This window comes from Oncorhynchus tshawytscha, linkage group LG09 (assembly GCF_018296145.1).
Source record: "Oncorhynchus tshawytscha isolate Ot180627B linkage group LG09, Otsh_v2.0, whole genome shotgun sequence".
NCBI lineage: Eukaryota > Metazoa > Chordata > Actinopteri > Salmoniformes > Salmonidae > Oncorhynchus > Oncorhynchus tshawytscha.
The window spans coordinates 76,943,746-76,967,594 of record NC_056437.1 but is presented as its reverse complement, the minus strand read 5'-3'; the positions used below and the strand labels follow the sequence as shown (position 1 = coordinate 76,967,594).

The following is a 23,849-nucleotide window of genomic DNA, read 5'->3' as shown; positions in this document are numbered from 1 at the left end:
GGTGGTAATTTCCAGTCTTTGTTATAGTAATTCACAAAGCTAGCACTGAAAAATAGAAAACTACTGTTATCTACAGGCTGTATCACATCCGGCCGGGATTGGGTGTCCTATAGGGCGGCGCACAATTGGCCCAGCATCGTCTGGGTTTAGCCGGGGTAGGTCGTGATTGTAAATACGAATTTGTTCTTAACTGACTTGTCAAGTTAAATAAAAGTTTTTTTAAAACGTCTTGATGGTGCTTTTATAAGGTACTAACAAAAGAGACACATATTGCCGGTGTGAAACTTTTCCATAAGTCGACCTCAGTTGCCGTTTAGGCATTTGGCAGAACTATGACTATATGGTGTTGGTCGATAAGAACAGCTGGTTGGCAAGGAATGATAGATTACCTTTTTATGGACATTGATTAACTTTTTTGATTAACTTTTTATGGACATTTGATGTCGTTTTTGGCATGAATCCTCCAAGTTTGATTCGTCCACTGGGTCGGATGGATTCAACAGAAATTAAAACGCCCCAGTGCCGGACACTGACAGATCTCACAGATCAACATGGTTGACTGGATAGTTGAAAAGCAGAAGCTCATCATAGAGACCTGGGGAAAAATCAAATGCTTTGAGATGGTCGGCATATAATAATGCACGGAAATAAAATATATTGATAATATATAATTTGGCTGTTCTAGTCTTGTTTTAGATGTGTGCGCAATTCTATGGATTCATTGAATTAAATTGATTAATTTATATGAAGTATAGTTTAATGTAATGTATATTTTCCAGGTGTCTTATTGTATATCCATGGAACCTTTGGAACCTTTGGAGACTTAAACAGCGCAGCGGCTATCATGGGCAATAAAACAGTTGCCAAGCGTGGCATCACTGTGCTGAACGGCATCAAGCGAGCTGTGTATATACATCAATAACACCTACGCCAAGCTGAGCGTTCTGCACTCTGAGAAACTTCATGTGGATCCCGACAACTTCAGGGTAAGATTTTGGAGTTGAAAAGACATGAATAATATGAGTACTAATGGCGTGCCTAAAACAAATTAACAAAACGTTTTACCTCATTGATTTACATCCAAGAGGATACTCCGATTGCAAATAAATGACTAACGTTTCAATCGTTTCCTTCTCCCAGCTGCTGGGCGACTGCCTCACCGTTGTTCTGGCCTCCCAGATGAGGCGAGGCTTCACGCCAGACGTCCAAGCGGCCTGGCAGAAGTTCCTGACCGTGGTCATCTCTGCGCTAGGCAGACAGTACAACTAAAGACATGTTCTATAGTGGAATACACATATATATTTTATTATAGAGGACATTTTGTATGAATAATAAAATATATTGTTGAGCACAGGTCCATGCTCTTCACTTCATTCTGTTTGAGGGGGCAGTAAAATAGGAGCCATTAGAGAATGTAGCCAAGCCTACTTTAACTCTTATGCCTTTGTCCTAAGTGAGATTGAGAAACCTCTCTTTGACGCTGAGGTCACGAGAGAGGGTATATTTGGTCAACTATCACATGCAGCAACGAATTCTTATCAACGGAATAATCAATATGTTCATCTGTATTATCTTATAGTAGTTACATCAAAACGTTCCTTCTTTTCTAATACACGTCTGTAGGAAAAGTAACGTAGTCTATCAGAAAATATGTTGCCCAGGTGAACTTTTATTTGCCTCAGGTAGGCAGAATTTGCATATACAGTATCAGTCAAAAGTTTGGACACACCTACTCATTCAAGGGTTTTTCTTTATTTGTACTATTTTCTACATCAAAACTATGAAATAACACACATGGAATCATGTAGTAACAACAAAAGTGTTATTAAGCAAATCAAAATATATTTTAGATTTTAGATTCTTCAAAGAGCCACCGTTTGCCTTGATGGCAGGTTTCAACACTCTTCGCATTCTCTCAACCAGCTTCACCTCGAATGCTTTTGCAACAGTCTTGAAGGAGTTCTCACATATGCTGGCTGCTTTTCCTTCACTCTGCAATCCAACTCATCCAAAACCATCTCAATTGGTTTGAGGTTGTGTGATTGTGGAGGCCAGGTCATCTGATGCAGCACTCCATCACTCTCCTTCTTGGTCAAATAGCCCTTACACAGCCTGGAGGTGTGTTGAGTCATTGTCCTTTTGAAAAACAAATGATATTCCCACTAAACGCGAACCAGATGGGATGGAGTATCGCTGCAGAATGCTGTGATAGCCATGCTGGTTAAGCATGCCTTGAATTCTAAATAAATCACTGACAGTGTTACCAGGAAAGCACCCCCACACCATCTCACCTCCTCCATACTTCACAGTGGGAACCACAAGTCTCACAAAGAAATGGCGGATGGAACCAAAAATCTCACATTTTGACTCATCAGACCAAAGGACAGATTTCCACGGTCTAATGTCCATTGCTCGTGTTTCCTGGCCCAATCATGTCTCTTCTTCTTATTGGTGTCCTTAAGTAGTGGTTTCCTTGCAACAATTCAACCATGAAGGCCTGATTCACGCAGTGTTGTCGAACAGTTGATGTTGAGATGTCTGTTGATTTATTTAACCCTTTTTGGTTACTACATGATTCCATTCATGTTATTTCATAGCTTTGATGTCTTCACTATTATTCTACAACTGTCACGCCCTGATCTGTTTCACCTGTTCTTGTGATTGTCTCCACCCCCTCCAGGTGTGGCTTATTTTCCCCAGTGTATTTATCCCTGTGTTTCCTGTCTCTCTGTGCCAGTTCTTCTTGTATGTTGTCAAGTCAACCAGCGTGTTTTTTCCATGCTCCTGATTTCTATTCTCTTTTTCTAGTCTTCCTGGTTTTGACCCTTGCCTGTTTTTCTGGACTCCTTACCCGCCAGCCTGACCCTTCTGCCTGCCCTGACATCGAGCCTGTCTGCCACTCTTTACCTCTTGGACTCTGGTTTTATCCTTTTGCTTGTCCACGACAATTCTCTTGCCTACTCCTTTTTGATATAAATAAACTACAAGACTCCAACCATCTGCCTCCTGTGTCTGCATCTGGGTCTCGCCTTGTGCCCTTATAACAACGTAAAAAATAAAGAAAAACCCTGGAATGAGTAGGTGTGTCCAAGCTTTTTACTCGTACTGCAGCTGAACGTTGGCATTCAAAATGGGTTTGAAGAGCAACGTGCTTGGTGTTCGGAAAAGCACCCGAATTAAGTAACTGCACTATTTAAACAAGACGACCCAAGAGGACTTTAACATTATTATAACATCATTACAACACATTAGGAAGTGTGTAGCGTTATCATTAGGCATGGTGCTGGATCCATCCTATAAGTAGGCCTATAATGTTTTTAAAAATCTAGATATAGGCTATTTTACTATTTGCATTTGGTGACGAAATAGGCTAATTGCGTTATGCTATGGGATAGGAAACAAAAAGGGTAAAACATATTTTGAACATGATAATCATTGGCTCACCTTTCCTCGTTATCTCTCTGGTCGAGAGAAGTGGAGGTGCCGAGGTTAGAGTAGCCTTCACAGTAGTTTCACCAGCACCACCCTTTGAAAAGCAAGTGAGATATGCTTCAATTATACACGTATCAAGCAAGGTGTATTAGCTTACCCAATCAATCAATATTCTTCTTGACAAAACGTATTACTCCCTGCCTACAGACAGAAACTAAAACAAGAGGCTCCCACGCTGAGGTCTGTCCAACGCTGGTCCGACCAAGCTGACTCCACACTCCAAGACTGCTTCCATCACGTGGACTGGGAGATGTTTCGTATTGCGTCAGACAACAACATTGACGAATACGCTGATTCGGTGTGCGAGTTCATTAGAACATGCGTTGAAGATGTCGTTCCCATAGCAACGATTAAAACATTCCCTAACCAGAAACCGTGGATTGATGGCAGCATTCGTGTGAAACTGAAGGCGCGAACCACTGCTTTTAATCAGGGCAAGGTGTCTGGTAACATGACTGAATACAAACAGTGCAGCTATTCCCTCCGCAAGGCTATCAAACAAGCTAAGCGCCAGTACAGAGACAAAGTAGAATCTCAATTCAACGGCTCAGACACAAGAGGCATGTGGCAGGGTCTACAGTCAATCACGGACTACAGGAAGAAACCCAGCCCAGTCACGGACCAGGATGTCTTGCTCCCAGGCAGACTAAATAACTTTTTGCCCGCTTTGAGGACAATACAGTGCCACTGACACGGCCTGCAACGAAAACATGCGGTCTCTCCTTCACTGCAGCCGAAGTGAGTAAGACATTTAAACGTGTTAACCCTCGCAAGGCTGCAGGCCCAGACGGCATCCCCAGCCGCGCCCTCAGAGCATGCGCAGACCAGCTGGCCGGTGTGTTTACGGACATATTCAATCAATCCCTATACCAGTCTGCTTTTCCCACATGCTTCAAGAGGGCCACCATTGTTCCTGTTCCCAAGAAAGCTAAGGTAACTGAGCTAAACGACTACCGCCCGTAGCACTCACATCCGTCATCATGAAGTGCTTTGAGAGACTAGTCAAGGACCATATCACCTCCACCCTACCTGACACCCTAGACCCACTCCAATTTGCTTACCGCCCAAATAGGTCCACAGACGATGCAATCTCAACCACACTGCACACTGCCCTAACCCATCTGGACAAGAGGAATACCTATGTGAGAATGCTGTTCATCGACTACAGCTCGGCATTCAACACCATAGTACCCTCCAAGCTCGTCATCAAGCTCGAGACCCTGGGTCTCGACCCCGCCCTGTGCAACTGGGTACTGGACTTCCTGACGGGCCGCCCCCAGGTGGTGAGGGTAGGCAACAACATCTCCTCCCCACTGATCCTCAACACTGGGGCCCCACAAGGGTGCGTTCTGAGCCCTCTCCTGTACTCCCTGTTCACCCACGACTGCGTGGCCACGCACGCCTCCAACTCAATCATCAAGTTTGCGGACGACACAACAGTGGTAGGCTTGATTACCAACAACGACGAGATGGCCTACAGGGAGGAGGTGAGGGCCCTCGGAGTGTGGTGTCAGGAAAATAACCTCACACTCAACGTCAACAAAACTAAGGAGATGATTGTGGACTTCAGGAAACAGCAGAGGGAACACCCCCATCCACATCGATGGAACAGTAGTGGAGAGGGTAGCAAGTTTTAAGTTCCTCGGCATACACATCACAGACAAACTGAATTGGTCCACTCACACAGACAGCATCGTGAGGAAGGCGCAGCAGCGCCTCTTCAACCTCAGGAGGCTGAAGAAATTCGGCTTGTCACCAAAAGCACTCACAAACTTCTACAGATGCACAATCGAGAGCATCCTGGCGGGCTGTATCACCGCCTGGTATGGCAACTGCACCGCCCTCAACCGTAAGGCTCTCCAGAGGGTAGTGAGGTCTGCACAACGCATCACCGGGGGCAAACTACCTGCCCTCCAGGACACCTACACCACCCGATGCTACAGGAAGGCCATAAAGATCATCAAGGACATCAACCACCCGAGCCACTGCCTGTTCACCCCGCTGTCATCCAGAAGGCGAGGTCAGTACAGGTGCATCAAAGCTGGGACCGAGAGACTGAAAAACAGCTTCTATCTCAAGGCCATCAGACTGTTAAACAGCCACCACTAACATTGAGTGGCTACTGCCAACACACTGTCAATGACACTGACTCTACTCCAGCCACTTTAATAATGGGAATTGATGGGAAATGATGTAAATATATCACTAGCCACTTTAAACAATGCTACCTTATATAATGTTACCTACCCTACATTATTCATCTCATATGCATACGTAAATACTGTACTCTATATCATCGACTGCATCCTTATGTAATACATGTATCACTAGCCACTTTAACTATGCCACTTGGTTTACATACTCATCTCATATGTATATACTGTACTCGATATCATCTACTGTATCTTGCCTATGCTGCTCCGTACCATCACTCATTCATATATCCTTATGTACATATTCTTTATCCCCTTACACTGTGTATAAGACAGTAGTTTTTTGGAATTGTTAGTTAGATTACTTGTTCGTTATTACTGCATTGTCGGAACTAGAAGCACAAGCATTTCGCTACACTCGCATTAACATCTGCTAACCATGTGTATGTGACAAATAAAATTTGATTTGATTTGATTTTTCCACGCACCTAACAAATGGCGACATGCTCTTTATAAGCTGCTACTACGACATCAGGCTAGATATTGGTGAACAAAGCCTATGTCGGATATACCCTCATGCAAGGCACACACATATGCATTTACCTATTTTTAGGGAAATCTGAGTGACATCGCACGACGTGGTAAGGACTATAGATATTCAGCAGCATGTGACTTGAACGACAGACCTGGCCTAACCGTAACTACTGACCTACTGAGAAAATGTAAATCAACCTTCAACACACCTTACCGGAAGGGGTGAACAAAAGTGTTGCCTTGCTGTTGCAGAGATAAGAAAGCAATCTTGGCACTCAACCTTTGCCAACGAGATGTCCATTATCATTTGTTTGGTACCACCCTTGACAAAACTGGGTCAGATGAATGAGAAGTACCTTCCGTACATTTTGGCCATTGGAGTAGGCCTATTTACTGAATTAATGACTGTATTATCCAATTAATGAATGAATGATTACATAAACGAATTAATCAATGAAAGAGTCAATAAAACAAATGAACGCCTAAATAGCCAAAATCATAGCAATCAGACATATTCCAAAGACCATTCCTTGTGCATAAAACGTCCAGCTTACAGTATTCATTATATTATAAGAAGTATAAAAGACATTGTTGCATCATGCATAATGTAGCCTTTAGATTCATGACAATTTGAAGCATGATTGTTCCGTTTTCCAGCACACGACACTTACACATACTGTATATCCGTGCGTAAAGGGTAACATTTGTGATTGATCATAATGCAATAGCAATATATTGATGGTACATAACTGATGGCTATCACCAAACTCTACATTGTGTACATCCAATGACTTCCAGTTGAAGGTGGAGCTAAGCCAAAGAGATCTTTAGAGACCATATAAATACTCCCAGTGTCCACTCTTATGGCACCAGCAATATCTTGTGTCCTAGAAACCGCTAGAATGAGTCTCACAGCCAAGGACAAACAGATCGTGACAGCCTTTTTTGGAAAGGTGTCTGGCAAAGCAGAGGACATCGGAAATGAGGCTCTCTCTAGGTAACGGCATCTTTATATATTTAACGGATTGTTCTGTAACAGAGTTATGCGGTGCATTTACGCACGTTAAATCATAATACATAATCACATGTTTTTATTTTCAGGACCCTGGTGGTGTACCCCCAGACCAAGACCTACTTCTCCCACTGGACGGACCTGAGCCCCGGCTCTGCTCCCGTCAAGAAGCACGGTCTGACCGTCATGGGAGGCGTCCTGGAAGCGGTGACCAAGATCGACGACCTGGCCGGTGGTCTTCTGACCCTCAGCGAGCTTCACGCCTTCACGCTGCGTGTGGATCCCGCCAACTTCAAGGTGACTAAATAACTTACTAAATCAATAAAACGATTCACCCTTTCTCAAAATATCACAGCGGCAACCGTGTCCAAATTTGAGTCCTATGTATGTATTTTGTGAAGGTTCCAATTGAATCTTCAGAAACACTATATTTTGCATATGGACTAGGCCTGAAACGCTTGATAATAATATCTCTATTCCCTCTACATCTACAGATCATCAACCACAACATCCTGGTGGTGCTGGCCATACTGTTCCCTGACGACTTTACCCCTGAGGTGCACGTGTCTGTGGACAAGTTCCTCGCCAAGTTGGCCTTGGCGCTTTCCGAGAAGTATCGTTAAAAGGCGATAAGATAAATCCTCTCGGTTTTCTGTGTTGATCATAAATTTGCACATGTTGTATGATATTAATCATGGAATAAAAATACCGTCATCAACAACTGTTTATCTTGATCGTTTTTACTTAAAGGGAAAGCGGATTTTGCAATGTAAACAATTGTGTGGCGAAAACAGCCAGGTTTAGCATTATGCATCAATTAAACATGACACAAACAGAATAGGTTTGGAGAGCCCTGTTATAACATGCATCTTCCAATTGCACGTCTGCTTATGCCCACACATGTTGTCTCAAGAACATTTTATATTTGTAATTCCCTCAAACACTAAGTTAGGCATACTTCATTTCAAAATAGGCCATCATCACTGTCAATCGTGGATGATAGTTATTACCGGCCAAAACTGCGTCTTTATTCCAATAATTTGATAGGTCTTAATTCGTTTCATGGGAATAGTCTATGTATTTTGATCTTGTTGAATGACTGTTTAGAGCAGATGGTGTTAACAGACCCAAAGCCTTTCTTGTATTTTGTTTCTATCAAAGCATATATCCCGTTGAGTTTTGGCGCATGATACTTTTTGTTTTGTTTTGTTTGTACTATTCAGCTTCAGCTAACCATTCTAAAATCTCATTAGAAATGATGAGGTGTTTTTGGTGGAACAGTAACATTAGCCTATAGAACTATTATGCTATGCTATTATATTTGGTTCTGTTATGTAAAATAATAATTAATCGTTATGTGATCTTACGCGACATTGATTCAGCTTTGATCTAACTTTACTAAACGAGCACCATTGTGAGAAGTGATAATCTTCTATTTGTAATAATAATAATACGTGATAATAATTACGATGAGTAAGACTATTAGGCTTAAGCAACAGATCTTGATGAGTGTTATTGTAAACGATTGGAGTGCCCTTCATGGTTCCAAAAGGACAGCGCTAAATACACTTTGATTTGATAAGCTTGAACACATGGTTACAATATACCCTATTACAGAATAAAATAAAACATAGGGGTAAATAATACATTCATATAATTTATTTGCAAAGATTGAATCAATAAATCAATTGATCAAATAGCGCACATAAATCATTACTACGTAGAGTTAAAGGAAATTCGTTTTAAAACAGCCATAAAATCATGCTTTTGCTGTGGTGTCACGTTCTGACCATAGTTCTGTTCTTTTATTCTTTATTCTGCGCTTTGGTCCGATCCTTACTCCTCCTCAGACGAAGAGGAGGAAATCCGTTATATGTGGTGTATTTATGCATCTCAATAAACTATGATCTAAATGCACTTCCAACTTGGCCCAATATACATTTCAATTTTCCCACCACGACAAGCTAGAACATTTAACCTTTATTTAACTAGGCAAGTCATTTAATAACAAACCCTCCCCTAACCCGGACGACGCTGGGCCAATTGTGCGTCACCCCATGCCCTGCGTCACCCCATGTCCTGGGTCTAAACCAATAGCCAACACAGGCTAAATATCTTAAGCAGGGCTACGGCAACTTCCAGGGAGGGTCAGGCACTTGGGCTTTGCGGTGGACACTCTGGTTTGGGTGTCCTCGGCATTGCTGTGACCAAGTGTTCACATATCGTTCTGGATTCCAATGCGTAATAGCAGGTCGGTGGAGTTTTATGAACATCAATGTAGACACAGTTAATTTCGATTTTTTTTCATTTTATATACATTCTGATGCTCCAAGACTACAACCGGCCTCCCCAGCACATATGTAGCTTACAGTTCTTCATCATTAGCCAGAGAAAGGACAGGGAAGAAACCACAATTTACCTACCTCTCGGCTGCTGTAGCCTACATCATTAATAGGGTTGTCATTCTAACGCTATTTATGGAATTTACCCCTCGTGTATGTTATAATAGTTAATATGTGTGAAATGTATTTTAGGACAATGTTCGTGCTTTTGGTTGGACAGAGAATTGGGTGCTTTCGACCCAGCCTGGTTCCTCTCTAGGTTTCTTCCTAGGTTCTGGCCTTTCTAGGGAATTTTTCCTAGCCACTGTGCTTCTACACCTGCTTTGCTTGCTGTTTGGGGTTTTAGGCTGGGCTTCTGTACTTTGAGATATCAGCTGATGTAAGAAGGGCTTTATAAATACATTTGATTTTATTGGAGGCGTACCAGTAGAAATAAGCTGCACAACTTCTAGACTTACATAAACCACAAAAAAAGATGTAGGCCTATTGACGTGGACCTTTCATTTGTTTACAATAGATGTTAATGTAGGCCATACATGTTGACAAGCGAACACATAATGAAAGCGATAACAAATATATTTTCGATTTAGCACTTTATTTTCCCTTTAGAATCGATACATTTATGATACATGCAATGCAGGGCGCTGGATGTTGCTCTGTTTCTGTTGACGCAAGCAACGAACGCTCTAGTGGTACTGTCTGCCCAGGGAGCTCACCACGACGGCAAGGAACTTCTGGAAAGCACCCTGGACGTCAGCGGTGAAGTCAGCACCCATTCTTGCAGCAACGACAATAGTCAAGCAGTCAGCCAGCAGCTGCAAAATAAAAAATAAAATTGACATGTATAAAAATGCATTCTGGCACACTATTGAGAGTAGAATATGACCTTGTGAAGTATAAAAGGATAACTAATTTACCCGGAAGTTGTCGGGATCCACCCGCAATTTCTCGGAGTGCAGCACGCTCAGCTCTGCGTAGGTGGCCTTGATGTCATCCATGTTCTTGACAGCCCGGTCCAGTCCGCGCAGGACGGTCTTTCCGTGAGCGGCGACCATTGGGTTTCCCTGGATGGCAGCGGCGTTGTACAGGTTTCCAAAGTTACCGAAATACCTCTGGGTCCAGGGGTACACGACCAGACACCTGTAAGTGAATAATGGGATTATGAGTGACTGCATTAATCATATAATATGCACGAGGTCAAATGTAAATGTAGGCCTATTTTTAAGGAGGTATGACAAAGAGCAAAGACCTGGAAAGAGCCGCGGGGCCCACGTCATCGTAGTCCATCTTCTCGAAGATGCTCTGGATTGTTTTGCGCTCGAAGTCTGTCCACTGAACCATATTGACGTTTGTGATGTATCACTCAAGATGATATGTACTGTTCATGCTACTGAAGGGACAGCTTATATACGCGTTTTGTCTCCACACCAAAAGCCAACTATTGGTCTAGCTGTGTTGAGTGGGCTGGGTTAACAATGGTTGTAGAAATGCATTGCAGTACCACGCCAGCCCATTCATAGCCTACTGTAAATTACAACGACCGAAAGGAACAAATCACCAAGACAGTGACGATAGTTCTCATGTGCCTTTTATGCTCATTCATTAATTATCATCATTATTTATTACCAATTCATATTTGAAAGGATTTAAGTGGCGTTGGTGGAAACATGGACAGTGTAATATCCCCGTGACTGCCGATGTATAGACAAATAATTAACACTTTGGTTTTCAGAAAGTCAAATTAAGAAAAAAGTTCTGCCAAAAGCCGATAAAGAAAATATGTTGCCTGCCTTTTATTTCATTTTATTTAGGCCTAATAAAACATCAATTTTAGTGTTTTTTAAAATAATTTATTTTCCTTTTATTAATATACATTTTTTTGATGATAAAGCATGTTTTCATTCACAATACATATTTTTTTACTATAGTATTTTATTGAATAATATGACTTAAAATTAAGATATCAAGATGTGTGTGCCTATGTTTTTTCAAGCAAGTGCACGTTTGAGCAATTATTTAAATAATGATTGGTGTATGAAGTTGTATAATATTAAATGGTGCAAACTAACCTAATAAATGACCTATTGTAGTCATCTCTGTAAGAGCTGGGACATTCTCATGTAACGTTTGGGTGAGAAATCTGATCCAAGACCAGTGCTTCTGGCTTATTGATTATTTCATGAAATAATAACCTGGTCTAAATACTGGTAATGCAGGTCTCCAGAAGACAAACAGTAATGACATATATCATATAAGGATGTAAGGTCATATCATGTATTTTATTTTATTTTTATTTCACCTTTATTTAACCAGGTAGGCCAGTGGAGAACAAGTTCTCATTTACAACTGCGACCTGGCCAAGATAAAGCAAAGCAGTGCGATAAAAACAACAACGTACAGTCATAATGATTGTGATACAATAATGGTAGCCTAATAATGCTAATGATGATCATGATGATAATAATGATAATGAAGGTGGTGGTTACCTATTACTAAAGTAATTGCTATTACTATCAATGGCAAATTTTTTGATTTCACCTTTATTTAACCAGGTAGGCTAGTTGAGAACAAGTTCTCATTTGCAACTGCGACCTGGCCAAGATAAAGCGTAGCAGTGTGAACAGACAACACAGAGTTACACATGGAATAAACAAAACATACAATCAATAATACAGTAGAACAAAAGAAAGAAAAAAACAATGTGGACCCACAGTGGAGTAGTTTTCAACTTTGTGGATAGTGGATATATTTGTGTAATTATTTCAAACATCAATAATTATATCAATAATCTAGGTCTATCAATTAAATAAATAAGTAACTAAACATTAAAACACATATAGCCTACGATTAATCAGCAAGGACAACAACGTTTCAGATTCGATCCGTAGGATTCATTTATTGCAACTTTTCATTTCAATTGGTACCCTACAAAGATTGTAAAGTGGAAATCTGTCTCATTGCTTAACCGTACTTCTCAGACAGAGCCAGGGCCAGCTGGGCCAGAAACGTGTCTGTGGCCACGTGCACCTCAGGGGTGAAGTCGTCAGGGAACATCATGGCCAGCGTCACCAGCATGTTGTGGTTGAAGATCTGGGGAGGTGAAAAGAGAGCAGAAACATTATTAGAAGCATATTTCACGAGTATGTTTCTGAAAATTGAAATCCATACATTAAGCTATTACAGTATTCAAACTTGGACGGTTGCTAATGGAAAAAATCTACTGGTGAGAAAGAAAACAAGTGCATTTTGAACTATTTACTAACCTTGAAGTAGACAGGATCCACTCTCAACATGAAGGCGTGCAACTCGCTGAGTGTAAGAAGACCAGCATTAAGGTCGTCAATCTTCCCAATGACATCCAGGACGCCTCCCATAACGGTCCCACGGTGCTTCCTGACCGGGGCAGAGCCGAGGCTCAGGTCCTTCCAGTGGGAGAAATATCTCTTGGTCTGTGTGTACACCAGCAGCGTCCTGGGAGGTTGAAAACATACGTCTGTTAAGCGTGGCATGTTTATCGTTGTACTATAGGACCCCACTCTTTAACTTGATGTGCATGTGCGAGTTCCATTTTTACGTACGTGTATGGTAAGGAATTTTCAACCATTCACAAGTAATTCAAATGTCTTAAATACTTGTATTGATCAATTACTTGTATTAATAATTCAATAATTGTAATTACCTGGAAAGCGCCTCGTTGGCAACATCCTCTGTCCTGCCGGCAACCTTGCCAAAAAGGCCTTGACAATTGCCTTGTCCTTTAGCGGAGAGACTCATTGTTGCTTCAACTTCTTGACTTGCTGCCAACCAACTCAATAGAGCTCACTCTTTCGGGGCCCTTTTTGTGTATTGTCTGATCTGCCCAAGCACAATGCTGCTGCCCAGAAACCACCTCCAAAAGAGACCCGTTGGTTATCTCTTATCATAGCGTGCCATCTTAGTTGTTTACAACTCATCGGCACACAGCCAAGTGTAGATTAAAAAAAAAAGTTATGGGCGTATGGCAAGGTTATTCAACCGTTATTGTCTTCTTTCTTTTAGTGGATTTGTTATTATTATTTTATTTAGAATGTTGAATATGAATATGAATATGAATATGAATATGAATATCGCTGGCAAAACAGAATAAACGAATGTTGAATGGCATACCGAGAGTAGAAAAGAGGAGCATATCTTTTTTTTATTATGTCAACTTTATTTCTCAACTCCTAATATTGAGCCCAATAACACTCACTGGGGAATCTGACCTATACTTTGAAAAAGGACCTGCTAATAGGCTAGTGCCGCAAGTGCTGCTGGCTGCTGTTAAGCTTTCTTGACTTGGACATTCCTTTGTTTATCCAGCTAAACAGCTGTTTTTAGCGAAAATGTGTTTGGAGTTTACACTTCCTCTTCCACCTGTAACGGAGGAGGTCAACATAATTAAAAACAATCTACCAAATTAATATATATTCATTTTGAAATGTTGATTACTTCTCCTTGCCATTGACACTACATGACCAAAAGTATGTATCCACCTGCTCATCGAACACCTCATTCCCAAATCATGGGCATTAATATAGAGTTGGTCCCCCCTTTGCTGCAAGAACAGCCTCCACTCTTCTGGGAAGGCTTTCCACTTGATGTTGGAACATTGCTGTGGGGACTTGCTTCCATTCAGCAACAAGAGCATTAGTGAGGTCAGGCACTGATTTGGGCTATAATGCCTGGCTCGTAGTCGGCATTCCAATTCATCCCAATGGTGTTCAGTGAGGTTGTGGTCAGAGTTCTTCCACACAGATTTGACAAACCATTTCTGTATGGACCTCACTTTGTGCATGGGGGAAATGTCATGCTGAAACAGGAAAGGGCCTTCTCCAAACTGTTGCCCCAATGTTGGAAGCACAGAATTGTCTAGAAGGTATGTATGTTGTAGCGTTAAGATTTCCCTTCACTGGAACTAAGGGGCCTAGCCCAAACCATGAAAAACAGCCCCAGACCCATTCCTCCTCCACCAAACTTTAAAGTAGGCACTATGCAATCGGACAGGTAGTGTTCTCCTGGCATCTGCCAAACCCAAATTAGTCCGACGGACTGCCAGATGGTGAAGCGTGATTCATCACTCCAGAGAACGCATTTCCACTGCTCTGCTCCAGAGTTGGCAAGCTTTACACCACTCCAGCCGATGCTTGGCATTGTGCATGGTGATCTTAGGCTTGTGTGTGGCTGCTCGGCAATGGAAATCCATTTCATGAAGCTCCCAACGAATAGTTATTGTGCTGACGTTGCTTCCAGAGGCAGTTTGGAATTCCAGAGTGAGTGTTGCAACCAAGGACAGATGATTTTTACGCGTAATGCACTTCAGCACTCGGCGGACCCATTCTGTGAGCTTGTGTGGCCTACCATTTTGCGGCTGAGCCATTGTTGCTCCTAGACTTTTCCACTTCACAATAACAGCACTAACAGTTGACCAGGGCAGCTTTAGCAGAGCAGAAATTTGACAAACTGACTTGTTGGAAAGGTGGCATCCTATGACTGTGCCACTTTGAAAGTCACTGAGCTCTTCAGTAAGGCCATTCTACTGCCCATGTGTGTCTATGGAGATTACATGGCTGTGTGCTCGATTTCAAACACCTGTCAGCAACGGCTGTGGCTGAAATAGCTGAACCCATTAATTTGAAGGGGTGTCCACATACCTTTGTCCATTTAGTGTACTTTTGTATATACAGTATAGTGTATCATTCACCTGATCATAAGACAAGATATGGATTTTTCCTAACTTCCTATGGGGGTCCTTGGGCTGCCGGTTTGACAGGGCAAGACAATTTTGAAGGCCCCTGGCCCCTGGAGATATGGATATTCAACGACAATGAGTGAACTCCCACATTCTCAACAGAATGAAAACAGCAGTCCACAAAACTTTAGAGCTGGACAGTAGGGTCAAAGCCTGTGTCACAATTTAAGCTTATACTTTGTCAACATTTAGCCATAACACGACAACACAAGGATTCTCTTTAGACTGTGAAAATGTTGTGCTGAAAGGACAGCTCCGCTAATCGGTCAGGATGCAGCATAGAGACAGCGATGGTCAGGGTGAACTTGGTGGTGCTGAATAACAGCTCCAACAGTTAGAGAAATCTCACTGATGATGAGGGCACACTTTGTCTCAGCAGCTACCAAACATTAGCTACTGTAATAGTTTTTGTAGTTTCATCCTAATAACTATATTTATATGGATTCATTGAATTAAATGGATTCATTTATATTATGTATCTTATAATATAATTTGTATTTTCCAGGTGTCTTATTGTATATCCATGGACTCAGAGGTACTTTGGAACCTTTGGAGACTTAAACAGTGCAGCGGCTATCATGGGCAATAAAAAAGTTGCCAGGCTTGGCATCACTTTGCTGAACGGCATCGAGCGAGCTGTGTAGAATAACGACATCAAGAACACAGACACTCATTGATTTACATCCAAGAGGATTAATCCAACTTAAAATTCTTGTTCTTCTTAAAAGTCTTATGTCAGTTAGGATCACCACTTAATTTTAAGTAATAGTAGAGAGAATGATTTATTTCAAGCTTTAATTTATTTCATCACATTCCCAGTGGGTCAGAAGTTTACATACTGTACACTCAATTAGTATTTGGTAGCATTGTCTTTAAATTGTTAAACTTGGGTCAAACGTTTTGGGAATTAATCATTGCAGTCCTGATATCATTTAAACGCATAGTATCAATTCTGCACCATTAAACAAAAGGTTGTATTTATTAGTTGCATTGGTTAGTTCATGCACAGCTAATGTAACATGTCAGTGTGGTTAATTGGCAAATATTTTAGTCATTTGCTAAATATTTGTATATCGCACATGATCAATATCTGATTAACAAGGTTGAAATATTTACACACTTAGTTCATAATGCATATGTGCCACCATATTGATGTTCATGCAAGAAAATAAGGCACAGATTAAAAAAAATATTAATTTGTGGAAGATTTTATTTGCTTTAGTAGAAGGAACAACATGTGCCTCTAAACAAATGATCAGCGCTTGTTGGTACTCTGGTGGTCGTCGGTCTCTGAGTGGAGGGGCTCTAGTGGTACTGTCTGCCCAGGGAGCTCACCACGACGGCCAGGAACTTCTGGAAAGCGCCCTGGACATCAGCGGTGAAGTCAGCACCCATTCTCGCAGCAACGACAATAGTAAGGCAGTCAGCCAGCAGCTGCAAAAGAAAGGAGCAAATGGACAAGTAAGAAAACGCATTCTGCCACACCATAGATAGGCAAGTACCTTGTGTGAAGTAGAACATTTCAATTTACCCGGAAGTTGTCTGGATCCACGCGCAGTTTCTCGGAGTGCAGCACGCTCAGCTCTGCGTAGGTGGCCTTGATGTCATCCATGTTCTTGACAGCCCGGTCCAGTCCGCGCAGGACGGTCTTTCCGTGAGCGGCGACCATTGGGTTTCCCTGGATGGCAGCGGCGTTGTACAGGTTTCCAAAGTTACCGAAATACCTCTGGGTCCAGGGGTACACAACCAGACACCTGTAGAAATAATAAACAGTTAGGAATTACACAAACGTGATATCTGCATACACACATATCTTACGTAAATCAATTAATGTGTCATTTGGAGATGTCAATTACGCGTTAATTACACGCTTGTCTCAAGTACGACTTCGTCTTGAAACTCATAATAACAAGCGCATAATAATATAATAACAATATAATAACATGACTAATTCCAATAATTTGTAGACCACAGTTTTAAATGCACTACCTGGAAAGAGCCGCGGGTCCAACGTCATCGTAGTCCATCTTCTCGAAGACGCTCTGAATGGTGGCGCGCTCAAAGTCTGTCCACTGAACCATGTTGCTAGCTGTTGAAGTTTCTTTCACAGAGGCTAACGAATCATTTACACTTTGTCTTCGCTTGAGCAGCGTTTTTAAAAGGATCGGGACGCTCCTCCCTAAAGACAGCGATGGGTGGGGTCATGGTAAGGGGCTGTATAAACCAAAAGTCACAGATTTTACTGAGATAATAATGTGAAGTTTTACCGTTTACCATATATGTTTAAAAGCAATTTTACTATAACTGTCACTAAAATCTGTCACACTGTCCTAAAACTGTCCTAAAATCATCCATTTAAGTATTAGGTTACATACCAATTATTACATTTTTAGAAATATTAACAAAAATAAGCCCCAAATAGTGGGGAAATATACCATTCTCAACACATGCAAATACATGTGTAATATGCCTACTATCTGAAGATATAGACCTATTGCACATTAATCACACTTGTTGGGGATTCAATTACTTTGTCCGAGAAACATTTTTCAACTATCTCTGTGTATGCCTATAGTCAGATATTAGTAAGATATAACTACGATATTAATATATTACTAAGATATATGAAATAGTCTACTACGATATTACATACTTTTTATCCTTGTAATACATTTCTAAACAAATGAAATGATATTTCACCTCTATGTTCATTCTGCGCTAGTAAGGTCGAACCCATTTAATATTTATTTTTATAGTTGCACTATTCCAGGCTATTTGGGGGTAATGCATCTCTACTGTCAACTTCTCCATATTCCTGAATACAGGCTTCTATTTCTTACTTATAATACAGGCAATTTAGCTAATGACAATACAATTAGACTTCTCTTTATTGGTTAAATACCATAAAGCCAGAGTGATAAATAAATAAACGAATATTGAATTATTTTGTACTGAAATAAAATATGGAAATGACTGACTCCCTTGTGAAAACTACCAGCATTAAAAAACCTCTCAACACATCTCTAATACTAAAAACTTCGTAGACTTCAATGACTGTCATAATCATGTATATATCTATATTTTTTTATCCATCTCTACCCTGTGTGTTTTATGTTTGATATTGTGTGCTGCTCAGAAGGTGCTAACAATGTCTTTGTAAGTCTTGTATGGAGGATTGTACCAACTTGTGTTTTTGTCCAGTAAAATAAGCAGAAATGTAATAACTTGTGAGGGATTGTGCCTTTTGAACATTAAGAAAAGGCATGTTGTATCTTGTTTATCTTGGAGGTGGGTCTGCATTGGGTGGGGCTCGCGGCTAATATAAAAGTCTTCGTTTGTAAGAGCTCATCACTGAACTTCTACTCCAGCATCGTCTTTAACTACAACCATGAGTCTCACCGCTAAGGACAAGAAAATGGTCAAGGCCTTCTGGGCCAAGGTGGCCGGCAAGGCTGAGGACATCGGCTGCGATGCTCTGTCTAGGTAATGGCTGTCGTGCTGCTAATATTATAGCTGTTTTTGAAGTAGAAATGTAGACTGTTTGGTGTTAGTGTTCCATCTTTCTTGACATGTTTTTTTTTTCTTCCGGTGCAGGACGCTGGTTGTGTACCCCCAGACCAAGACCTACTTCTCCCACTGGAAGGACCTGAGCCCCGGCTCTGCCCCAGTCAGGAAGCACGGTGGGACCATCATGGGAGGCATCAGTTTAGCGGTGGCCAGCATCGACGACATCAGCGCAGGTCTCCTCGCCCTCAGCGAGCTGCATGCCTTCAAGCTGCGTGTCGATCCCGCCAACTTCAAGGTCAGGACAGTCACAGCATTATTTATAATAATTTGTTTACCGTTGACACCAAATTAAAATGTATGGGTAAAATGCATTTAAAATATATCGGGTACTCTTTACAGTAAAATGGACAACGTAGATTATTAAATAAAATATCCTATTAAAACATGTAGCGTACTAATGTCCATTCCTTTCGTCCTGTAGATCCTGTCCCACAACATCTTGGTGGTGCTGGCTATCTTGTTCCCCAATGATTTCAACCCCGAAGCTCATGTGGCCATGGACAAGTTCCTGGCAGCGGTGGGCCGGGCTCTGTCTGAGAAGTACCGATAAGATGTGGACAGAAGGATCAGACCAGACGGATTGCAGCATTGATCAGCACTGTGCTCAGCTCTGTATTGTTCTAAAATATAATAAAATGTCAAAACGCACATAATTACGTTTTTTTGGTCTTTACTTTGGTTTTTAATTCGTTGTTTTGTAGAGCACAGGACCTGATATGATTAAATAAGTTGCTGTTTGCAAGTCTGAAAGACATCGAAAGTCAAAAAGGTATTCATAAAGAAAATGGAAACTATATGCAAAACATTTCCACAAAAGCGGTCCTTAGAGAAGTTAGCAGTAAAAGTTTAGAAGTAAATAAATGAAATCAGAGAAGGGGAACAAAGGTGAAATAGTAGCCTATAGATCAATCAAATGGCTCGCTTAGAACTTGCTATTGATTAACAAGATTGAACAAACTATTTGACATAGGACCACATAAACAAAATGGAAAAAACGATTTGATATAACAAATTAATATATATTATATAATTAGGCTAATTAAGGACTATGTATATATTATGAATGGATTGATAGTATTTATAACATACAATTTCCTAAACTCAAAGTTGTCAAGGACAGGAGGTGCCTCTGATAAATGTATTTTGTATTTTATAGGGTTCTTTTGACTAACTGATTTATTGTTATTAATAAACAAACATGTATCTCATGTTGATCTGGATAAAGCTAGAATCCTTAATTGAAACAATGACAAAGTAGTCATGGTCTGTTTTGGTAAAAAGCTGAGGGGTGGGCATAGAGAGATGTGACCACTCTCAAAATCGTAGACAGAGCTATGGATGCAAGGACAGACTATCCGTGATCTCAAAATTATAGTTTTAACCATGTTTTGAGGCTATGCAGTGTCTGTTTACATTTAATTTGTTTGCAATCAGAGTAAAATAGTAAAACAAGCTTATATCTTGGGTTCTGATGGGGTACGACAGTTGAACTGAGCTCATGAGGCATTTATAAGTTATATTCTTTAAGAATCAATGGGTATATATTATTAATTCCCAAAATCGATATACAGTTGAAGTCGGAAGTTTACATACACCTTAGCCAAATACATTTAAACTCAGTTTTTCACAATTCCTGACATTTAATCCAAGTTAAAATTCCCTGTCTTTTTTAATGTCAGACTAATAGTAGAGAGAACTATTTATTTCAGCTTTTATTTATTTCATCACATTCCCAGTGGGTCAGAAGTTTACATACTGTACATTCAATTAATATTTGGTAGCATTGCCTTTAAATTGTTTAACTTGGGTCAAACGTTTTTGGTAGCTTCCCACAATAAGTTGGGTGAATTTTGTCCCATTCCTCCTGACAGAGCTGGTGTAAATGAGTCAGGTTCGTAGGCCTCCTTTCTCGCACACACTTTTTCAGTTCTACCCACAAATTTTCGCTAAGATTGAGGTAAGGGCTTTGTAATGGCCACTCCAATACCTTGACTTTGTTGTCCTTAAGCCATTTTGCCACAACTTTGGAAGTGTGCTTGGGGTCATTGTCCCTTTGGAAGACCCATTTGCAACCAAGCTTCCTGACTGATGTCTTGAGATGTTTCTTCAATATATCCATACAATTTTCCTCCCTCATGATGCCATCTATTTTATGAAGTGCACCAGTCCCTCCTGCAGCAAAGCACCCCCACAACATGATGCTGCCACCCCCGTGCTTCACGGTTGGGGTGGTGCTCTTCGGCTTGCAAGTCTCCCCCTTTTTCCTCCAAACATAACGATGGACATTATGTCCAAACAGATCTATTTTTGTTACATCAGACCAGAGGACATTTCTCCAAAAAGTACGATCGTTGTCCCCGTGTGCAGTTGCAAACTGTAGTCTTGGCTTTTTTTATGGCGGTTTTGGAGCAGTGGCTTCTTCCTTCCTGAGCAGCCTTTCAGGTTATGTCGATATAGGACTCGTTTTACTGTGAATATAGATACTTTTGCACCTATTTCCTGCAGCATCTTCACAAGGTCCTCAAGGTCCACAAGGTGCTTTTGTTCTGTGATTGATTTGCACTTTTCTCAGCAATGTTCGTTCATCTCTAGGAGACAGAACGCGTCTCCTTCCTGAGCGGTATGACGGCTGCATGGTACCATGGGATTTATACTTGCGTACTCTTGTTTGTACAGATGAACGGGGTACATTCAGGCATTTGGAAATTTCTCACAAGGATGAACCAGACTTGTGGAGGTCTACAATTTTTTTTCTGAGGTCTTGGCTGATTTCTTTCGATTCTCCCATGATGTGAAGCAAAGAGGCACTGAGTTTGAAGGTAGGCCTTGATATCAATCCACAGGTACACCTCCAATTGACTCAAATTATATCAATTAGCCTATCAGAAGCTTCTAAAGCCATGACATAATTGTCTGGAATTTTCCAAGCTGTTTAAATGCACAGTCAACGTAGTGTATGTAAACTTCTGACCCACTGGAATTGTGATAGAGTGAATTATAAGTGAACTAATCTGTCTGTAAACAATTGTTGGAAAAATGACTTGTGTCATGCACAAAGTAGATGTCCTAACCGACTTGCCAAGACTATAGTTTGTTAATGAGTTTTAATGACTCCAACATAAGTGTATGTAAACTTCCGATTTCAACTGTAGCAACTAGGGAGTCTAGGTTTAAACTCTCAACCAATCAACAATTTCTTGCCAGACTAATACATGAACCTAACATTGAATACCAGATCTGTTATGAAAAGTTATCTTCAAATTTTATGAAGGAGATGATTGTGTGTTTAAACAGGTATTAATCATTGCAGTCCTGATATCATTTAAACGCATAGTATCAATTCAAGCACCATTAAACAGAAGGTTGTATTTATTAGTTGCATTGGTTAGTTCATGCACAGCTAATGTAACATGTCAGTGTGGTTAATTGGCAAATATTTTAGTTATTTGCTAAATATTTGTATATATTGCACATTATCAATATCTGATTAACCATATTGATGTTCATGCAAGAAAATAAGGCACAGATCAAAAATATTTGCGGAAGATTTTATTTGCTTTAGTAGAAGGAACAACATGTGCCTCGAAACAAATGACCTGCGCTTGTTGGTTCTCTTAGCTTGTTGATCCTCCGAGCTTGTTGGTCCTCTGGTGGTCTTCTGTCTCGGAGTGGAGGGGCTCTAGTGGTACTGTCTGCCCAGGGAGCTCACCACGACGGCCAGGAACTTCTGGAAAGCGCCCTGGACATCAGCGGTGAAGTCAGCACCCATTCTCGCAGCAACGACAATAGTAAGGCAGTCAGCCAGCAGCTGCAAAAGAAAGGAGCAAATGGACAAGTAAGAAAACGCCTTCTGCCACACTATTTTAAAAGATAGGCAAATATAATGTGACCTTGTGGATTAGAAAAGGATAACTCATTTACCCTGAAATTGTCGGGATCCACGCGCAGTTTCTCGGAGTGCAGCACGCTCAGCTCTGCGTAGGTGGCCTTGATGTCATCCATGTTCTTGACAGCCCGGTCCAGTCCGCGCAGGACGGTCTTTCCGTGAGCGGCGACCATTGGGTTTCCCTGGATGGCAGCGGCGTTGTACAGGTTTCCGAAGTTACCGAAATACCTCTGGGTCCAGGGGTACACGACCAGACACCTGTATAATTAAATAACAGTCAAGAATTACACAAATGTGATATATACATACACTCAATGCACATAAATAAATAGGTTTTGTCGTTTTACGCGGATATGTCAAATAATAACCAGTCTTGAAAAGCGTTAACAACATGACTAATTCCAATAATTTGTCGGCAACAGTGTTGAAGGGTATTAAAGGTAGCCTACCTGGAAAGAGCCGCGGGGCCCACGTCATCGTAGTCCATCTTTGAGAAGATGCTTTGGATTGTGGCGCGCTCAAAGTCTGTCCACTCAACCATGTTGCTGGCTATGAGGTTGCTTTGACAGGGTTCTTAATGGAGGTTAAGGAACCCTATGCACTTATACTTTGTTTGAGCAGCGTTTTTTAAGTACACTCCTCCCTAAACACAGCGATGGGTGTGGTCATGTTAGTAGGCTGTAAAGCCAAGCGTCACAAATTTTACTGAGATAATGTAATGTGAATGGAAAGGTTTACTTTTGACCAAATTATTGGCACCCATGTTTCTTACTTACTCTGCATTGTTGTGAAAGGGCTTGTAAGTAAGCATTTCTCGGTAAAGTCAACACCTTTTGTATTCTGCTCATGTGACAAATACAATTTGATTTTATTAAGATGTGCACAAAATACTGTATAAAATAAATAATACAAATTCTGCGCTATATTGTATGCTAAAAAAATGGGACAATTATATTATTTTATAGGCCTACTCATATTGAAAATTCATCAGGCACTCGCATATCTGAGCTATCTCTTGTTCACGAAGGCCTCGAGGCCGATATGTACAGCTTAATAAAGAGCAGTGATACTAGTAAGAGCAGTGTGCGGGTTT

General features: G+C 41.0%; 6 protein-coding genes and 1 pseudogene across 6 annotated transcripts; 3 read left to right on the top strand and 4 right to left on the bottom strand.

The window, feature by feature from the left end:
• The first annotated feature begins 340 nt into the window (after positions 1 to 340).
• LOC121838696 lies at positions 341 to 1,269 on the top strand (annotated as a pseudogene).
• Positions 1,270 to 6,874: 5,605 nt separating this feature from the next.
• On the top strand, positions 6,875 to 7,814 carry LOC112258698 (hemoglobin embryonic subunit alpha-like). Its single transcript, XM_024433224.1, has 3 exons — positions 6,875 to 7,176; positions 7,281 to 7,488; positions 7,686 to 7,814. The coding sequence occupies exons 1-3, from the start codon at positions 7,043 to 7,045 to the stop codon at positions 7,812 to 7,814; spliced, it is 471 nt and encodes a 156-aa protein (XP_024288992.1). The 5' UTR covers positions 6,875 to 7,042.
• Positions 7,815 to 10,219: 2,405 nt separating this feature from the next.
• LOC112258709 (hemoglobin subunit beta-like) lies at positions 10,220 to 10,874 on the bottom strand. The gene is made up of 3 exons (XM_024433235.1): positions 10,783 to 10,874; positions 10,451 to 10,673; positions 10,220 to 10,348 (listed from the first exon to the last, which is right to left on the bottom strand). Exons 1-3 carry the CDS (start codon positions 10,872 to 10,874, stop codon positions 10,220 to 10,222), a joined length of 444 nt encoding a protein of 147 aa, XP_024289003.1.
• Positions 10,875 to 12,494: 1,620 nt separating this feature from the next.
• Positions 12,495 to 13,307, bottom strand: LOC112258711 (hemoglobin subunit alpha-1-like). Its single transcript, XM_024433236.1, has 3 exons — positions 13,213 to 13,307; positions 12,797 to 13,004; positions 12,495 to 12,623 (listed from the first exon to the last, which is right to left on the bottom strand). The coding sequence occupies exons 1-3, from the start codon at positions 13,305 to 13,307 to the stop codon at positions 12,495 to 12,497; spliced, it is 432 nt and encodes a 143-aa protein (XP_024289004.1).
• A 3,266-nt stretch (positions 13,308 to 16,573) lies between these two features.
• LOC112258710 (hemoglobin subunit beta-like) lies at positions 16,574 to 17,473 on the bottom strand. The gene is made up of 3 exons (XM_042327464.1): positions 17,293 to 17,473; positions 16,835 to 17,057; positions 16,574 to 16,737 (listed from the first exon to the last, which is right to left on the bottom strand). The coding sequence occupies exons 1-3, from the start codon at positions 17,382 to 17,384 to the stop codon at positions 16,609 to 16,611; spliced, it is 444 nt and encodes a 147-aa protein (XP_042183398.1). The 5' UTR covers positions 17,385 to 17,473; the 3' UTR covers positions 16,574 to 16,608.
• A 1,166-nt stretch (positions 17,474 to 18,639) lies between these two features.
• On the top strand, positions 18,640 to 19,473 carry LOC121847222 (hemoglobin embryonic subunit alpha-like). The gene is made up of 3 exons (XM_042327463.1): positions 18,640 to 18,786; positions 18,898 to 19,105; positions 19,292 to 19,473. Exons 1-3 carry the CDS (start codon positions 18,692 to 18,694, stop codon positions 19,418 to 19,420), a joined length of 432 nt encoding a protein of 143 aa, XP_042183397.1. The 5' UTR covers positions 18,640 to 18,691; the 3' UTR covers positions 19,421 to 19,473.
• A 2,931-nt stretch (positions 19,474 to 22,404) lies between these two features.
• On the bottom strand, positions 22,405 to 23,362 carry LOC112258704 (hemoglobin subunit beta-like). The gene is made up of 3 exons (XM_042327461.1): positions 23,206 to 23,362; positions 22,792 to 23,014; positions 22,405 to 22,678 (listed from the first exon to the last, which is right to left on the bottom strand). Exons 1-3 carry the CDS (start codon positions 23,295 to 23,297, stop codon positions 22,550 to 22,552), a joined length of 444 nt encoding a protein of 147 aa, XP_042183395.1. The 5' UTR covers positions 23,298 to 23,362; the 3' UTR covers positions 22,405 to 22,549.
• Positions 23,363 to 23,849: the final 487 nt, after the last annotated feature.

What these genes read in the sequence shown, in the direction of transcription:
- LOC112258698 (XM_024433224.1), top strand. Translation starts at nt 7,043, where the DNA reads ATGGCACCAGCAATATCTTGTGTCCTAGAAACCGCTAGAATGAGTCTC. An exon ending in GGAAATGAGGCTCTCTCTAG is followed by an intron (nt 7,177 to 7,280) that starts GTAACGGCATCT and finishes TTTTATTTTCAG; the next exon opens with GACCCTGGTGGTGTACCCCC. An exon ending in TGGATCCCGCCAACTTCAAG is followed by an intron (nt 7,489 to 7,685) that starts GTGACTAAATAA and finishes CTACATCTACAG; the next exon opens with ATCATCAACCACAACATCCT.
- LOC112258709 (XM_024433235.1), bottom strand. Translation starts at nt 10,874, where the DNA reads ATGGTTCAGTGGACAGACTTCGAGCGCAAAACAATCCAGAGCATCTTC. An exon ending in GGCCCCGCGGCTCTTTCCAG is followed by an intron (nt 10,674 to 10,782) that starts GTCTTTGCTCTT and finishes ATTCACTTACAG; the next exon opens with GTGTCTGGTCGTGTACCCCT. An exon ending in TGGATCCCGACAACTTCCGG is followed by an intron (nt 10,349 to 10,450) that starts GTAAATTAGTTA and finishes TTTATTTTGCAG; the next exon opens with CTGCTGGCTGACTGCTTGAC.
- LOC112258711 (XM_024433236.1), bottom strand. Translation starts at nt 13,307, where the DNA reads ATGAGTCTCTCCGCTAAAGGACAAGGCAATTGTCAAGGCCTTTTTGGC. An exon ending in GCCAACGAGGCGCTTTCCAG is followed by an intron (nt 13,005 to 13,212) that starts GTAATTACAATT and finishes TCAACCTCCCAG; the next exon opens with GACGCTGCTGGTGTACACAC. An exon ending in TGGATCCTGTCTACTTCAAG is followed by an intron (nt 12,624 to 12,796) that starts GTTAGTAAATAG and finishes TCACCTCCCCAG; the next exon opens with ATCTTCAACCACAACATGCT.
- LOC112258710 (XM_042327464.1), bottom strand. Translation starts at nt 17,384, where the DNA reads ATGGTTCAGTGGACAGACTTTGAGCGCGCCACCATTCAGAGCGTCTTC. An exon ending in GGACCCGCGGCTCTTTCCAG is followed by an intron (nt 17,058 to 17,292) that starts GTAGTGCATTTA and finishes TTATTTCTACAG; the next exon opens with GTGTCTGGTTGTGTACCCCT. An exon ending in TGGATCCAGACAACTTCCGG is followed by an intron (nt 16,738 to 16,834) that starts GTAAATTGAAAT and finishes TTTCTTTTGCAG; the next exon opens with CTGCTGGCTGACTGCCTTAC.
- LOC121847222 (XM_042327463.1), top strand. Translation starts at nt 18,692, where the DNA reads ATGAGTCTCACCGCTAAGGACAAGAAAATGGTCAAGGCCTTCTGGGCC. An exon ending in GGCTGCGATGCTCTGTCTAG is followed by an intron (nt 18,787 to 18,897) that starts GTAATGGCTGTC and finishes CTTCCGGTGCAG; the next exon opens with GACGCTGGTTGTGTACCCCC. An exon ending in TCGATCCCGCCAACTTCAAG is followed by an intron (nt 19,106 to 19,291) that starts GTCAGGACAGTC and finishes TTCGTCCTGTAG; the next exon opens with ATCCTGTCCCACAACATCTT.
- LOC112258704 (XM_042327461.1), bottom strand. Translation starts at nt 23,297, where the DNA reads ATGGTTGAGTGGACAGACTTTGAGCGCGCCACAATCCAAAGCATCTTC. An exon ending in GGCCCCGCGGCTCTTTCCAG is followed by an intron (nt 23,015 to 23,205) that starts GTAGGCTACCTT and finishes TTAATTATACAG; the next exon opens with GTGTCTGGTCGTGTACCCCT. An exon ending in TGGATCCCGACAATTTCAGG is followed by an intron (nt 22,679 to 22,791) that starts GTAAATGAGTTA and finishes TTTCTTTTGCAG; the next exon opens with CTGCTGGCTGACTGCCTTAC.